The sequence below is a fragment of the Mytilus galloprovincialis genome, chromosome 4 (genome assembly GCF_965363235.1).
Source record: "Mytilus galloprovincialis chromosome 4, xbMytGall1.hap1.1, whole genome shotgun sequence".
Taxonomy (NCBI): Eukaryota; Metazoa; Mollusca; class Bivalvia; order Mytilida; family Mytilidae; genus Mytilus; species Mytilus galloprovincialis.
In genome coordinates this window covers 30,586,080-30,603,149 of record NC_134841.1, presented here as the reverse complement: position 1 = coordinate 30,603,149, position 17,070 = coordinate 30,586,080, and the positions used below count along the sequence as shown (strand labels likewise).

Here is a 17,070-nt window from a genome sequence, read left to right as displayed (position 1 = left end):
TTCTATGAGGATCTCTTATTTCATAACATTTGTTACTCTCCGATAATATCCTTGTGATTGATGATATATTTTCCCGCGCTTTTTTGAGTGAAGGAAGAACAGCTCAGAGAGACATGAGAAAATAGAAGGCATATGGAACTCCACCGCAACACTTTCGATAATAACAATGTGGGATTCCACCATTCAAACTAATTTTGAATTATGTGAAGGTCAGGATTATACAATGCAAACACAATAAAAGGTAGGACAGTTGTGGATTTTTGGAATGAATTTTTCTTCCGCTATTTGAAAAACATCATCTCTAGTGAATGCGACTGATATTTATTTTAAAAACACTAAAATCATGGTGCCAATTTTACGTGACGGCGACTATAGTCAATTGTAATCAGTTATACAAAGATTTTTATTTTTAAGACCTGAAATACTTTTACTGAAAATCACCTGAATATAATTTATCTTGTATAACCAAGTGAATTATACACAAGGGGCCTTTACATGTAAATACTATTCCTCAAAGCACAATATCAATATTATTGAATGGTGAGACATCAAGGGTTGATTTTTAAAGTAAATTTTTGATGCTCTTATTACAGTGCTGCTTCATTACTGAGTTATCCAATGAAGAACAAAGTGCCACTCAATTATATGATTGTAGAGGTTAGTGTTATATATAAATTACTATGTTCTTGTACTTATTACTATGTTCTTGTGATTATTGCTGTGTTCTTGTGTTTTTATACGACCGCAAAAATTGAAAATTTTTTGGTCATATATTGGTATCACGTTGGCGTTGGCGTCGTCGTCTGCGTCGTCGTCGTCCAAATACTTTTAGTTTTCGCATTCTAACTTTAGTAAAAGTGAATAGAAATCTATGAAATTTTAACACAAGGTTTATGACCACAAAAGGAAGGTTGGGATTGATTTTGGATGTTTTGGTTCCAACAGTTTAGGAATTAGGGGCCAAAAAAGGGCCCAAATAAGCATTATTCTTGGTTTTCGCACAATAACTTTAGTATAAGTAAATAGAAATCAATGAAAATTAAACACAAGGTTTATGACCACAACAGGAAGGTTGGGATTGATTTTGGAAGTTGAGGTCCCAACAGTTTAGGAATTAGGGGCCAAAAAGGAGCCCAAATAAGCATTATTCTTTGTTTTCCCACCATAACTTTAGTATAAGTGAATAGAAATTTATGAAATTTAAACACAAGGTTTATGACCATAAAAGGAAGGTTGGTTTTGATTTTGGGAGTTTTGGTTCCAACAGTTTAGGAATTAGGGGCCAAAAAAGGGACCAAATAAGCATTATTCTTGGTTTTCGCACAATAACTTTAGTATAAGTAAATAGAAATCAATGAAATTTAAACACATGGTTTATGACCTCAACAGGAAGGTTGGGGTTGATTTTGGGAGTTGAGGTCCCAACAGTTTAGGAATTAGGGGCCAAAAAAGGGACCAAATAAGCATTATTCTTGGTTTTTGCACCATACCTTTAGTATAAGTAAATAGAAATCTATGAAATTTAAACACAAGGTTTATGACCATAAAAGGAAGGTTGGGTTTGATTTTGGGAGTTTTGGTCCCAACAGTTTAGGAATAAGGGGCCTAAAAGGTCCAAAATTGAACTTTGTTTGATTTCATCAAAAATTGAATAATTCGGGTTCTTTGATATGCCGAATCTAACTGTGTATGTAGATTCTTAATTTTTGGTCCCGTTTTCAAATTGGTCTACATTAAGGTCCAAAGGGTCCAAAATTAAACTTAGTTTGATTTTAACAAAAATTGAATCCTTGGGGTTCTTTGATATGCTGAATCTAAAAATGTACTTAGATTTTTATACGACCGCCAAAATTTTAAGTTTTCGTCGTATATTGCTATCACCTTGGCGTCGTCGTCGTCGTCCGAATACTTTTAGTTTTCGCACTCTAACTTTAGTAAAAGTAAATAAAAATCTATGAAATTTTAACACAAGGTTTATGACCACAAAAGAAAGGTTGGGATTGGTTTTGGGAGTTTTGATCCCAACATTTTAGGAATTAGGGGCCAAAAAGGGCCCAAATAAGCATTTTCTTGGTTTTCGCACTATAACTTTAGTTTAAGTAAATGGAAATTTATGAAATTTTGACACAAGGTTTATGACCACAAAAGGAAGGTTGGGATTGATTTTGGGAGTTTTGGTTCCAACAGTTTAGGAATTAGGGGCCAAAAAAAGGCCCAAATAAGCATTATTCTTGGTTTTCGCACAATAACTTTAGTATTAGTAAATAGAAATCAATAAAATTTAAACACAAGGTTTATGACCACAAAAGGAAGGTTGGGATTGATTTTGGGGGTTGAGGTCCGAACAGTTTAGGAATTAGGGGCCAAAAAGGGGCCCAAATAAGCCTTTTTTTTGGTTTTTGCACCATAACTTTAGTATAAGTAAATAGAAATCTATGAAATTTAAACACAAGGTTTATGACCATAAAAGGAAGGTTGGGATTGATTTTGGAAGTTTTGGTCCCAACAGTTTAGGAATAAATGGCCCAAAGGGTCCAAAATTAAACTTTGTTTGATTTCATCAAAAATTGAATAATTGGGGTTCTTTGGTATGCCGAATCTAACTGTGTATGTAGATTCTTAATTTTTGGTCCCGTTTACAAATTGGTCTACATTAAGGTCGAAAGGGTCCAAAATTAAACTTTGTTTGATTTTGACAAAAATTGAATCCTTGGGGTTCTTTGATATGCTGAATCTAAAAATGTACTTAGATTTTTGATTATTGGCCCAGTTTTCAAGTTGGTCCATATCGGGGTCCAAAATTAAACTTTGTTTGATTTCATCAAAAATTGAATAATTGGGTTTCTTTGGTATGTAGATTCTTAATTTTTGGTCTCGTTTTCAAATTGGTCAACATAAAGGCTAAAGGGTCCAAAATTAAACTTAGCTTGATTTTAACAAAAATTGAATTCTTGGGCTTCTTTGATATGCTGAATCTAAACATGTACTTGGATTTTTTATTATGGGCCCAGTTTTCAAGTTGGTCCAAATCAGGATCCAAAATTATTATATTAAGTATTGTGCAATAGCAAGAAATTTTCAATTGCAGAGTATTCAGCAATAACAAGAAATCTTCAATTGCACAGTATTGTGCAATAGCAAGAAATTTTCAATTACACAGTATTGAGCAATAGCAAGAAATCTTCAATTGCACAGTATTGTGCAATAGCAAATATTTTCAATTGCACAGTATTGCGCAATAGCAAGAAATATCTAATTGCACAATATTGTGCAATAGCAAGACATTTTCAATTGGAGTTATCTTTCTTTGTCCAGAATAGTAGTTGAATCAACTTAAATCATTGTTTTATACAATATACAATGTATATTCACTTTTACTACCAACTGATAAATTAAAACAATCTTTACCATTCAGTGATAACAAGCACTTTATTTTACATTTTAATATTTTATGATGTATTTAAATAAGTAGTTATTGTTGCAAACTCCATTAGAAATTTGAATTGAGATCAGTTTTGGAAAAAGGGAAAAGGGGATGTGAAAAAAAAGGGGGGGGGTAAATTTTTCTCATTTCAGATTTCATAAATAAAAAGAAAATTTCTTCAAACATTTTTTTGAGAGGATTAATATTCAACAGAATAGTAAATTGCTCAAAGGCAAAAAAAGTATTTTAAGTTCATAAGACCACATTCATTCTGTGTCAGAAACCTATGCTGTGTCAACTATTTAATCACAATCCAAATTTAGAGCTGAATCCAGCTTGAATGTTGTGTCCATACTTGCCCCAACCGTTCAAGCTGTGCCCTGCGGAGCATCTGGTTTTTTTGTGTTGTTGGAATACTACCTCATTAATTTATGCCCTTCTTCTCCTTACATATTGTGACATATCAAATGTCCAAAAAACATTAGAATTGAGAAAAAATAATGATCAAGCATTTGTTTCTCATGTAACCATTAGTTGGAATTTTACTGATCATATTCAGTTTTGAATTTAAATTGGGAGGGGTTCAAAAGATTTACTGTTTTATGTGTTAATACTTGTATCGCAAATGTCACTCCTCGACACCATCCATCTGATTGACCTTTGGTAGAAAACGTTTGCCAAAGTTTTCTTGGCTTCTATAAAAAGGAATCATTTTATATTTGGTCTGCAGCTTGCTAATGTTGAGTTGAAGCTTGAAAGTAATTTTAAGATCTTCCCTCCTGTTTGGGAATGGTTTAAGATTTCAATGATGCACAAGAAAGCAGATCTAGACCCTGTATTGGTCTGGCATACTATTAATCTGATGAATCTTAGTAGCTAAATTTTACAGTCTTTGATAATTGCATTTGAGTAAGGACTTTAAAAGCCATTAGAGAATTTAAATTAAAATATTACGAGTAAATGTATTTTAAAAGGACTTACAAGAATCAGCCAGGATTTACCACTGAAAAAAGTGATGAGTCCAGAATCACCCTTGAATTATTTGAATGAAAAACCTGAAAGCAGTATTTAAAGAGATGTAGTGAAGGATAATTTTAAACTTGGAATTATATTTTATAACCTATCCCTACCACTTTAAATGATGTTTATTTTCATTATTTTATTACTAACATTGTACATTTCAGGTGATGTTTGGAGAGTTGTTTTTGTTACCACGGTGTCCGAGACTAGAGATTTATTATGGTTCTACATTTATAGAGTTATGTAAATTACAGCCTGGATCAATGCCCCAAGTTGTATCCTTATTGTCTGGATGATGATCATCATGTTTTTAAGTCGATATTTTATGCCAGTCCTTTTTGTCTGGCATTGTAATATGATTATAATAGGCTATTTTAAAACTGAAACTATTCAATTTATAGCTCTTAAAGGTTGTTAACTTCTACGTCATTTTATTTCTGGTAGAGAGTTCTCTATTTCGCAATCATACCATGTCTTCTCATTTTATATAAAGAAAACTTGTTATAATTGATTAATTAGGGGGAAAGAAAAGCAGTAGGTCTAGAATGCTCATTTAGCAAATTAACTCTTCATATACACTAAGATCTCGAGAAATTAGGTAAAAAGTCATCATTTCTTTGAGTTAAAATTAAATTGATATTTCTTCTAAATTATTACATATGTATCAAATACCCATAGCTTCTTTAGTTGTTGGCTTTGTTTTACTGTATTGAATAGTAGCTGCAATTGTACTATTTATTGAACCTTAACATTGATCAGTTAGCTCAAGCCACAGAACTTTTATTTGAAAGACTTGATTCAATGAATCTTTCCTGTATTGAAAGGTAAGAAGTAAACAATATGAAAAAAATAGCTGAAGTTAAATTACAATTTGGTTTTTGTATGTGAAAGAAGAAATAGTTTAGCCACAGATTAGGATTGCACAATGCTTCATTGTATTCAGTTTTTTTTTGTGTTAGATAAATGTTTCATGGGAATTATTTAGTATTCATTTAGACTTAAATAATGTTTCTAGTTAAAAAAAAAAAAAAAAAACCAGCTAATGTTTCTAGTTAAAAAAAAAAAAATAGCATTTAATCATATCTTCTGTATGTAGATATATATAAATTGTATAAGGAAATTATTTCTCATGAGAAATCTATTCTAAATCTTAAATATTACAAATGGCGTTAAAGTAAAGAATTTAATTTTGTATGATTCTATGTGTTTTCGCTTGTTACACATTTGTAACACAGATTTACCATAATATTGCATTGTTTTGTTTGTAACCCAGATTAACCAACTGGTTTGCCTATCACTTGAGTAATTTCCAGTTTCGATGGAGTTGGGATGATTGGAGTTCATGTTTACAAATGGATCCAGAATTACCCAAACCAAAGTTTATTAAAGAAGTTCTCATCAAATGTATGAGGTATGTATACAAATAAATTTATTGTTATCAACTTCTTTCCAGGTTAATAGTGAAATCGACCAGCCCTTAATTTTGGAATTAAAAGGTTATGTTAATAACAATACATTGAACTACATGACTGTAAATTAACTATGTGTAAATATCTGTTTTGATTGTATTGTAATTTGTATGTGAGGGCCTCAGGGAAGATTAGTTTATTGTAACTAACTGAGTGTACCCTCTTTAAGTAAAGAATTTATTATAATTATTAACAAAACAGGATTTATTGAAGGTAATTTCAAGTATATATATAATGAAGGAATATGAAAAGAACAACTCAAACATGATATTGTTTGAAAACAAATGTTCTTGGAATTTTAGAAATACATGTACAACACCTTTATATTTAAGACTGAACAGATATGAAAGAGCGGCTAAAGATACTGACAATGCCATTATACTTAAAAGATAACAAATAGCAGTACACGAAACCCAACATAGAAAACTAAAAACTGAACAACAAACACCCCACACTATTGTTTGATGTTGTAATAAAATACAAGTTGTTATTATACTGTACATTCAGGTTATCCTACCATCAAAGAATTGTGGAGACTTGTACTGAAGATTTTGCACCATTGATACCAGAGAAACCACTGTCTCATTTTAAATATGAGAAGGAAGGGTCAGGGTCATTACCAGGGACTATGACAGCTCATCAGCTGATCCAAGCCATCAAATCAAAATGTACTCCAGAGGAAACCATGGGGATATTAAAAGATTTACCCAACCCCCTGAAAGAAGATGATGAAAGTAAGTATAATGTGTTATCAGCTTATCCTATCCCAAGGTTTATTAACGGTATTCTATATATCTTTTGTTCTGACAGTCAATACAATCCTTTTTTCAAACATTTTTGTCAATGATAAATGTTGTATTTGTTATTACTCATCTGTTTTATTTTTTCAAGACCAAATGTATTTTTAACCCATACAAAAGAGGAAGAAAGATTTGAAAACAATAAGCTCATGTTTTATTTAAAATTTATATAACATCTTTTTTCAGCTGATCCAACATACCATCCTCTGAGAATTGATGTCTTTGTGTCTACATTGCTACATTTAGGAAACAAATCATTCAGTCACTCTTTTGCAGCTATTGCCAAGTATGTATTATTCTGTTAATTGCCATGAAAGATTTACCCTGTTAATAGCCATGTGTGTATTAAGATCTCTGGTGCGGACAATTTCACATAAATGTACATGTATAACATAGTCAGTAAAACAAGGATACCTTTCTATTTTGCGGTCGGATATTGGTATCACATAGGTGGCGTCGTCCGAAAACAGATGGTTTCTGGATAATAACTTTAGTATTAGGAAATAGAAATCAATAAAATTTTAACACAATGTTTATAACCACATAATGAAGGTTGGGATTGATTTTGGGGGTTATGGTTTCATCAGTTTAGAAATTTGGGGCACAAAAGGGCCCAAAACATACATTTATCTAGTTTCAGGACAATAAGTTGTGTATAAGTATTTCATTTACACTGCAATTGTACCACAATGTTCATACCATTAAGCAGATGGTTGGGATTTATTTTAAGGGTTATGGGGAAAACAATCTAGGAATTAAGGGCCAAAAAGGGGCCAAAAACAAGCATTTTTGAAGTTTCGGGACAATAACTTTTGTGTAACTGTATGGATCTCTCTGACATTTTACCACAAGGTTCCATATAATGAAGGGAAGGCTTGATGTCAGTTTGGGGTTAATATCCCTGAACAGATAGGAATAAGGGGCCAAAAAAGGGCCAAAAGAAGCATTTTTCTAGTTTAGGCCAACTAAAATTAATTAGTAGATTTTCATCCAAATTTTTGAAAAAAATGGGGCGGGTGGGAGGAATTTATTTTTTAATTTTTATTTCTTATGAAACCCTCTTGTGACGTGTTCTTCGAATATGCAAGTGTAATAATAAGCTTATATTATGTATATACATATATAAGGAATCGTACATAATATTTCAAATCTTAACATGAATAACAAGAATGTGTCCATAGTACACGGATGCCCCACTCGCACTATCATTTTCTATGTTCAGTGGACCGTGAAATTGGGGTCAAAATTATAATTTGGAATTATAATTAGAAAGATCATATCATAGGGAACATGTGTACTACGTTTCAAGTTGATGTAACTTTAACGTCATCAAAAACAACCTTGACCAAAAACTTTAACCTGAACTTCGCACTATTATTTTCTATGTTCAGTGGACCATGAAATTGGGGTCAAAACTATAATTTGTCATTAAAATCAGAAAGATCATATCATGGGGAACATGTGTACTAAGTTTCAAGTTGATTGGACTTCAACTTCTTCAAAAACTACCTTGACCAAAAACTTTAACCTGAAGCGAACGGACGGACGCACAGACGGACGCACGGACGAACGGAGGCACAGACCAGAAAACATAATGCCCCTCTACTATCGTAGGTGGGGCATAAAAATCTCTAATTGGCAACCACTGTTCTACATGTAATTGCTGCTTTAGAAACCTAATCAGCAAAAAGATAAAAGAAGAATGCTCTCTTCAGTTGGACTACCTTCACCAAATTTAGTGTCTTTTTAAGCGACCATTCTTTTGTCTCCATAAAATGAAACAAATATGCAACTAAAGAATTACGAGTTCAGAATAAAATGAAACCGTTTTGAAAACGAAAGGGTTGGCGCTTTTATGATTCTTCTTATAGATGCAAATATAATTAATATGTAAAACGTGAACTTAACCAAAAAGAAGAAGATGTTTAATGGCTCTATTGAGGTTATTGGGACAGAAGGTGTTTGTGCTGTTTGTCAACAAAAAAAGCCATGGGTAAATCTAAGTGTATGTTTGCCGACTTTTTGAACTCAATTATACTGTCATAAATCTAACAAATTCGTCCTTGCGTCATTTTATTTATACAGTTAAGGTTTTGTACGAATGTGTTCCACGATTCGTGCTCTTTGGGTATAATTCACAGTCCAAAATTCCTGCCACAAAGTCATTTTATCAATAAAAAAATCAACGGTTTTCTAAATCACAGAAATTTGTGTCATGCCGCGATTTGCCATCTTGGACACAGCCTATTACTTGTAACCCGATTATTTCATGCCCTTCTTGAAATCAATCTCTTTTCTCGGTAGACGATTTTGTCATCATAGAGCTGCAGAATCTCTTTTAATTACTCGAAGTAATACGAAAACCAAAATTTGAAACAGGAAGTTTGGAAGGAAACAAAATTTTTGACGGTTACCGGAAACGGAGATGAACAAATCCGGAAATCGAAAATTTTTCAAAATAAAAAAAATCAGGGCGGGACGATTTCAGAGGGGCGGGCGGGGATGAAAATCTATCAATTAATTTTAATTGGCCTTACAGACAATAACTTGTGTTTAAGTGTATTGGTCTCTCTAAAATTATACAACAAGGTTTCCTAATACAAAGGAAAGGCTGGATTTGAGTTTTGGGGTTCTTGCTCCAAGGGGGGGCTTCAATAAGTGAGGGGCCAAAAAAGGGGCCCAAATAAGCATTTATGTATTTTTCAGTCAATAACTTGTGTTTAAGTGTATAAATCTCTCGGAAATTATACCACAAGTTTCCATACATTTACTTCAAAGGGATTGTTATAGGGACCTCTGCGGTAGTATAAAGCTGTGCCCTGCAGAACATCTGGTTTTAAGTATTTTGATAAAAAGTTTCAATTTTACACCAGAATTGGTGATCGTCTTGGCTGAGAAGATTAAATAATGAAGTGATAATATTTATATCCCTGCTTTAAAAAGATGGGGTTATACTGTTTTACCTCTGATTGTCTGTCCATGAATATTTTATGTCACATCTTTCTCAGGAAATACATCAGAAGGGTTTTTGAAATTTTGCTGATGAATTTACAGGCTTAAATAACTCAAATTAATCAATTTTGTTTATAGATTCCACCACATTTTAAAGTTACTAGCAGACACAGAAGAAGGACAGATTTGGGTGTTACGGACAATGTTTGAAGTTTGGAGATCTCACCAACAAGTAAGCAACTGTCAGATTTAGAAGTAAAGATAAATTGGATGTTAGGGATGAATATTTCAGATTATTTTAATTCTAGTTAAACATGTCTCCTAGTAAATATAGGATGCGTTAAAAGGCTTGGAACTATGTGCTTGGTTGTATAAAATCTGATTTAGATGCAGCAGATCTTATGTCCAAGCTTTTCTTACAAAGATGAAAGATCTCACAATACTTTGATTTACTTTCTGTTAAGGTAATCAGCCAATGAAATTTCAGCCTTCTAATTTTTGAAGGTGTAAATTAATTTGATAAAATCAGAGGATCCTGTAAGGTCTTTCTAAACAGAAAGTGGAACTGAGCATTTTCAAACCCATGTAAACAAAGCTTGAACACAGGACTTGTACTTTAATCAGATTCGATTGTATAGTTCATATTCAGAATTTCTACAAGGCCAAAAATAAAATATTGTTTGTTTCCCCTCCCACTACCGACCCGGTAAAATCGCCGCGACTCGAAAAATTTTATTGGCCATTCTTGTCCAAATTTTTTTTTTTTTTGCTATGTTGGTTTTTGGTGATATCTTTCCGATGCTGTAGTAAACGTGCACATTTGTCTCAACTCGGCCGATTCCGTACCCTCATCTAACGGATAGAAAGAGATTAGCGGATTCTACCGAGGATTGCCGAATGTAAACGTGCATTGGTTTTTTGTCATACCTTTCCGATGCTGTAGTCAACAAGCGTTTTAAATCGAGGCATTTTTGCATTGAAGCGTCTATATGATTCGGAATCAAGGAAAACAAACATAATGCCTGCCCACACGATTTGTGTTGCATGCAAATGTGATATTTGAAAATAAAAATCTGAAGCATCTTTCAACCACTGAGTGCACCTTGATTTGCTTTGTCTTTTACCTCTGTTCCTGTTTAAAGGATAAAATCTTTAGTAAAAATGGTCTGAATCGTGCTTTGAAATCAATTTACTTTTGTCTTCGACTTCGAACATGTTTGGCACAAGTCAGAAAATGTTGGATACGTGAATTCCCTGCTTTCAGGGAACATCCCTGATTTCTGGTGTAAAAAAATCCAGTTAAATGTGTTTTTTTTTCTCCAATTTATGGCATGTCATTTACAAAAGGGCACGTTTTACGTTATAACTGCATCAGTTGAATTTGTAAATACTCATCAGTATTCTAGGTCTAGGAACAACAAAACATGAATAAGTGAAGCCTGTTTTTTTCTAGAACTCGAAAAAACATACAAATCTTTTGTTTAGAAATCAATTGACCAAGCTGCATGATCCAGGTGTAACTGAACATTACTGAATTATGTTCACTTCTACTGAGAATTTGTATTCATTGAATTTTAATTCCCAAGTCATTAACATATCTTTTTGTCATCTCATAATTGATGATCAAGGTATGAATTGGTGAACACAGGAATTGTTTTGTTCTGAGTTATGCATCAAGTTAGACTTGAAATAAGCTTGATTTTTAACTAATGAAACACTTGCTTTCATTAAATATTGTTATCACATGATGAATGTGTGCTTTTGTAGATTTCATACCATAAAATGAATAGAAAAAAGGAGGTCCCTGTATACTGTTTTTAACACCAGAAGACTGGGGTTTACAATGAATACAGGGAATACCCCACTTTTCTTGACTTATCTTACCTGTTGAATTTTATAAAAATTCATTATAGAAAAATTATATCAAGAAATAAAATAAAATAATTTGCCTACCTACCTACCCATACCCTGATAACCTCAGTCGGGGAGGGGAAACAAAGATATTTTTAATGTTGGCCCAATGCATAATTTTAAACATAAAATCTCTGTCAGAAGACTTTTAAAGTATTTTCATCTCTCTGCATGGTCTTCCTACTTTTAACAAAGGGAAAAAAGTGAATAATTTGAAACATATTTTGTGAGTTTGAATGACATGCAGCTTTATTTATTTCAGATGATGGTAGTTTTAGTGGATAAATTATTAAAGACACAAATCATTGAACCATCAGCTGTGGCTAACTGGTTGTTCTCAAGTGAAATGCAACCAGAATTTACTAAGTAAGTATTTAGGAAATAACCTAGTCTCAGGGCATTTGTATGTGGCATTTTGATGTTTTGTTGTAAGGGGTATGTGTCCATCTAACTTCACTAGATAGGGGGAAATCAGTCAAGTTTTAGACTACTACTTTCTGGCTGATGTTTGTGTGAGATTGTAAAAAAATGTAAGCTTTCCATATTTAAATAAATTTCATTACACTAAACTGTATATTTGTTGATCATGTTTTCAACTGGCTTTAAGTAAGTGTGTCTTGTGATGGTATGGAAATTTCTTGATGTATTATTTATTGAACATTTGATGTCTCAATTCCTTTAAAGTGGTCCCATTTAATTCATTGAGCATATAAGATACACTGCTGGTATTTTAATATATGTTGAAAGGATATCCTACAGCTCTTTTCACATATTCTACTCTGTTTATAATATCTAAATTATACAGGTCTTTAACTGTGACGGACATAGATCAACCTGAGCAGTTTTGGTTTCAGCATCTGCTATTTCCTAAAACTATAAATAGAATTGACTACTAATGGAAGACAATAATAAGTTGTAAATAAAATAAACAATTTGTTTGCAGATTTTATGTTTGGGAGATAATGCACAGTACAATAACAAAGATGAGTAAACATGTTGATAAACTACAGAAAGAAGTTGATGATGCTAAAGACAAATTGGATGCTTACAAAAGAAGGGTAGGTGGTTTTAAGGCAGATAATAATATTTTTTCAGTTAAAGGACTCCAAATGGGGTACTTTAGCCTGTAAATATTGAATCATCAATATGTCTGCTGTTGCTGAATGATATGTGACTAGGATTACTGTAAATTAGAGGGAACAATTATGATTTTCGCAAGAATAAAACACATGTTTTATATTTCGATAGCATTATTTTATTCAGTATTTCCTGAAATTGTAATAATTGATCTCACTTTTGTCCATTTATAATCAATAATAAATGCACACAGAAATTGCTGAAGTATATGAGTGTTGAGGTTTAAAGTATTACAACAGTAAACTGAATGACTATATACCTCCCCTGTTAATTGGTATGTAACTTGTATTTTTAGATAAATGATGGTTTAGAAGATGATGATGATGACGAAGTACCTACAGAATCTCTGATAGAGAGAATGGAGGAAAGATTAGATCTGGCACAAAATCAACAAAAGAGACTTTTTCTTATCATATTTCAGGTAATGTCTATGAAGGTTTGTCCTTCCTAAATCCAGTTATAATTTGTCTGACAATATTATATGAACACCATTGGTTTAAGATTGTATATTTGGTTAATTAGATATGTTGAGTTTTCTAAGAGGTGTAGGTGGGCAGTTGATTTTAACATATATATTTGTGAATTGAGGTTTAATATTTTTTCCAACTTTTTGACCAACTATAATTTTCATAACAGGGTTATCCTTTATTTATATATATAACATTGCCAGCTATGACGTTTTTATGTTTCAGAGATTTATAATGGTTTTATCTGACCATCTTGCCAACTGTGAATCGAATGGCATTGATTACAGCACACCCTGGTATAAATGGTGTATAGAAAGATTACAGCAAATATTCCTTTTAGTAAGTCATTAAAATCAATGGTCACATGACTTGTACTGCTAGAGATAATTTCCTAATGCTTGTAGAGTAAAATTGTGGTTGGCTTGCTTGATTTGTTTGTATAAATGTTTATTCATGCTTTGTAATTAAGATTGACACCTTCAAATAATATATATAGGCATAGTTAAACCTGTATATATTATATTTAAATTTGATTGGACATTATCTCAATTACAATAGTAAAATATACAAACAAAGCAAGCAAGTTAACCAAAGTTTTGCTCTGCATGCATTAGGAAATTATCTCTTAGGTCATATATAGTTTCTTTCAAGGTCATGCCATATATATGTGCCAGATATGTAACCTTGTAATAACCTGAAATGATATGCCAATTGTAAATAAAACCATACTGATCTATTACTATTTACCAGTAGAAAATCATATTTTTATGCTGCAGCTGCCACGGCTGAAGGGGAATTAAGATTTACCATTGTTTTCTTGACAGTCATGCTATATGTTGGTATTGTGAAAAAGATGAAAAGAAAATATGTGGAACAAACCATACACATTGTTGTTTCCTTGACCCAAAAAAAAGACAAATATTAACTGTCAAAATTTCCAATGAAAACAACAGCAATTTAACAAAACAAACTCAACTCAAACTGAGGGTTAATTTTTTTGAAGGGTAAACAAGTTCTGTTTCCACAGTGACACCCATAGTGTGGCTTATGGCATATATTTATTAAACTTTTATTTGTTTATACAGGTTATTGTGGCTTAAGAAATGTTTATCAATTTTTACAATTCAAAGATTTTTTTTTTATTTTAATCCACAAAATGGAATTAATTCACTGTTTGAAGAAAGTTAATGTTTATTTTTTATATGTAGATATATCATTGGTTGGTTTATACTATAATTTATGCAATATATTTTTTCTGTCTATAATTAGCATTATTTTGTTCTATTTCAGCACCATGAATTGGTTTACAGATACATCAGTACATTAGAGACATTGTTATTCACAAGTGACATTGATTTCCATATCTTGGAAATATTCCAACAGTTCTGTGCATTACGATCCTGAAGTTTATGTTCTCATTATCATCATTGTTATAGACAAGTCATTGAGTCATAGGATTTTTTTCTGTCATCATTAATTTTGTTTAAACTTGAGGTAATGTGTTGTTGTAATACATGATGAAATAAATGTATAACCATGTTATTTATGAGAACAAATGAAATAGTATGAAGACTGTACATATTTCATTTAGAAAAAAATCATTTTTTTTTTAAATAGGGAATGCAAAGATACAGTTACTGTATAACAACTTATTTTCGCAAACAATTTATTTTCATGAATTTCACGATCAGAAAAAATAGCACAAATATAAACCGTCACATATATGTAAAACTTAGATTTTTCCCTTTTTATCTCCATCACGTTGGTTTTGGAGGTGCAAAATTAAATCGCCACAAATTGGGCTAGATAGGGCTAAATACGAGATAAAGTACCCACGAAAATAAGTTGGTTTACAGTATGTAAGTAGTCATTGATGTTACCTTGTTAATGGTTATAGTCACAGATATAGAAGATAGGCAAAACATAAGGAAAGTTAGAACTAGATACATATGGCTTCAACATTTTACTGATTTTCTTGCAAGTACCAATTGTCAAATATATTTTTATTTTACTGAAAGCTTTTTATACGACTGCAAAATTAAAAAAGAATTTGGTTGTAAATTGGTATCACGTCATCGTCATCGTCAGCCTTGTCCAAAGACGGATGATTTCCAGATAATAACTTTAGTATAAGTATAAATCAACATTCATTCTGTGTCAGAAACCTATTCTGTGTCAACTATTTAATCACAATCCAAATTCAGAGCTGTATCAAGCTTGAATGTTGTGTCCATACTTGCCCCAACTGTTCAGGGTTTGACCTCTGCGGTCGTATTAAGCTGTGCCCTGGGGAGCATCTGGTTTAGTATTAAAACATTCTGAATGAAAAGTAAGTAAAACAACTACCTTATTTCTGAAGCATAATATATCAAAGATATTAAGTGATTCAGAAAGTTGCAGTGCTCATTTATTGAATCCATGCAACTTCAAGTTATGTATACTTTCAAAAAACTATTTTTTATGAAGAATATTCAGTTTGTACACCATGTCATTGTTACTGATTTTGATAAAATTGTAAATTAAAATATCAAATGTGAATTTTGTGTTAATTTGTCAACACTGTGAGGACATTGTTTTAGATAGGTGATATGAAATGTTCTATTATTCTTAAGGAATATCCTCCTTATTGAAATGTATGTATAGTGTCAATGGGCACAATCCTCATGTTATTATATAGAATCTCATAGATCTAATGGCATAGAAGTCAAAGTCACCTAGCATTTCAGTCATCATAGGTATGCTGTTGTCGGCGACGGTGGCGTCAACAATGTATTAGTTTGTGATTAGGTCTAGTTTATGGTGAACCACAAGTGGTAGGTCAATCATATTTGGTATGCAGTTGTGTAAGCATCGGCATACCTCATTTCCATGGAGATAATTTAGCTCCGCCCCCTTAGTCATGGTCTATTGACTTCGAAAAATTTTCTGAGTTATCATGTATTAGTTTATGATTAGGTCAATTCAAGGGGATCCATTAGTGGTACGCCAATGTTAATTGGTATTCATTTGTATAAGCATTGGCACATCTCATTTCCATGGAGAATTTTTAACCTTACCCTCAGTCAAAGTCTAATGACTGAAACTTATCTTAGTTTACATGTATTAGTTTGTGATTAGATCAGTTTAAAATGAACTGCTAATGTTAAGTCAATGATATTTGGTATGCAAATTTATTGGGGTTTGCAAGTATCGTTTCCATGGAGATTATATAGCCCCAACCCTTCTTATTGACTTTGAAACTTTTCTATAGTTTACTAGTTAATGTTTGTATTTAGATTTGGGAACAACTTGTGATAAGTCAATGGTCATGATGGTATTTGGTATGCAGTTGTATAAGCATTGGCACATCTCATTTACATGGAGATTGTTTAGCCATTGAAATAGACTTAATGCCACATAGGCGAGTTGGGCGTCAAGTTCATATGGAGAACGCAGCAACTGCCTCTACTGCAAAGCTGCATTGGCGAATTAAGTGAGCTTTTCTCATTACTTGGAATCGGTCGTCCGTCGTCGTTAACATTTACTAAAATCTTCTCTTCTGAAACTACTGGGCCAAATTAAACCAAACTTGGCCACAATCATTATTGGTGTATCTAGTTCAAAAAATGAGTCCGGTGACCTGGCCAACCAAGATGGCCGCCATGTTTAAAAATAGAACATAGGGGTAAAATGTAAATTTTGGCTTATATCTCTGAAACCAAAGCATTTAGAGCAAATCTGACATGGGGTACAATTGTGCATCAGGTCAAGATCTATTTGACCTGCAATTTTCAGACGAATCGGCGAACCCGTTGTTGGGTTGCTGCCCCTAAATTGGTAATTTTAAGGAAATTTTGCCATTTGTGTTTATTATCTTGAATATTATTATAGATAGAGATAAACTGTAAACA

General features: G+C 32.4%; 1 protein-coding gene across 1 annotated transcript in view; it reads left to right on the top strand.

Moving 5' to 3' along the window:
• LOC143071854 (nuclear cap-binding protein subunit 1-like) overlaps positions 1-15,718 on the top strand; it is a 41,494-nt gene extending 25,776 nt beyond the window's left edge. Inside the window, exons 12-23 of the mRNA XM_076246467.1 lie at positions 594-657; positions 4,609-4,719; positions 5,204-5,268; positions 5,718-5,855; positions 6,421-6,647; positions 6,900-6,999; positions 9,804-9,897; positions 11,839-11,942; positions 12,520-12,634; positions 13,009-13,134; positions 13,406-13,519; positions 14,471-15,718. Coding sequence (XP_076102582.1) covers positions 594-657; positions 4,609-4,719; positions 5,204-5,268; positions 5,718-5,855; positions 6,421-6,647; positions 6,900-6,999; positions 9,804-9,897; positions 11,839-11,942; positions 12,520-12,634; positions 13,009-13,134; positions 13,406-13,519; positions 14,471-14,584 — 1,372 coding nt within the window. The 3' untranslated portion in view covers positions 14,585-15,718. The remainder of the gene's footprint in view (positions 1-593; positions 658-4,608; positions 4,720-5,203; positions 5,269-5,717; positions 5,856-6,420; positions 6,648-6,899; positions 7,000-9,803; positions 9,898-11,838; positions 11,943-12,519; positions 12,635-13,008; positions 13,135-13,405; positions 13,520-14,470) is intronic.
• Positions 15,719-17,070: the final 1,352 nt, after the last annotated feature.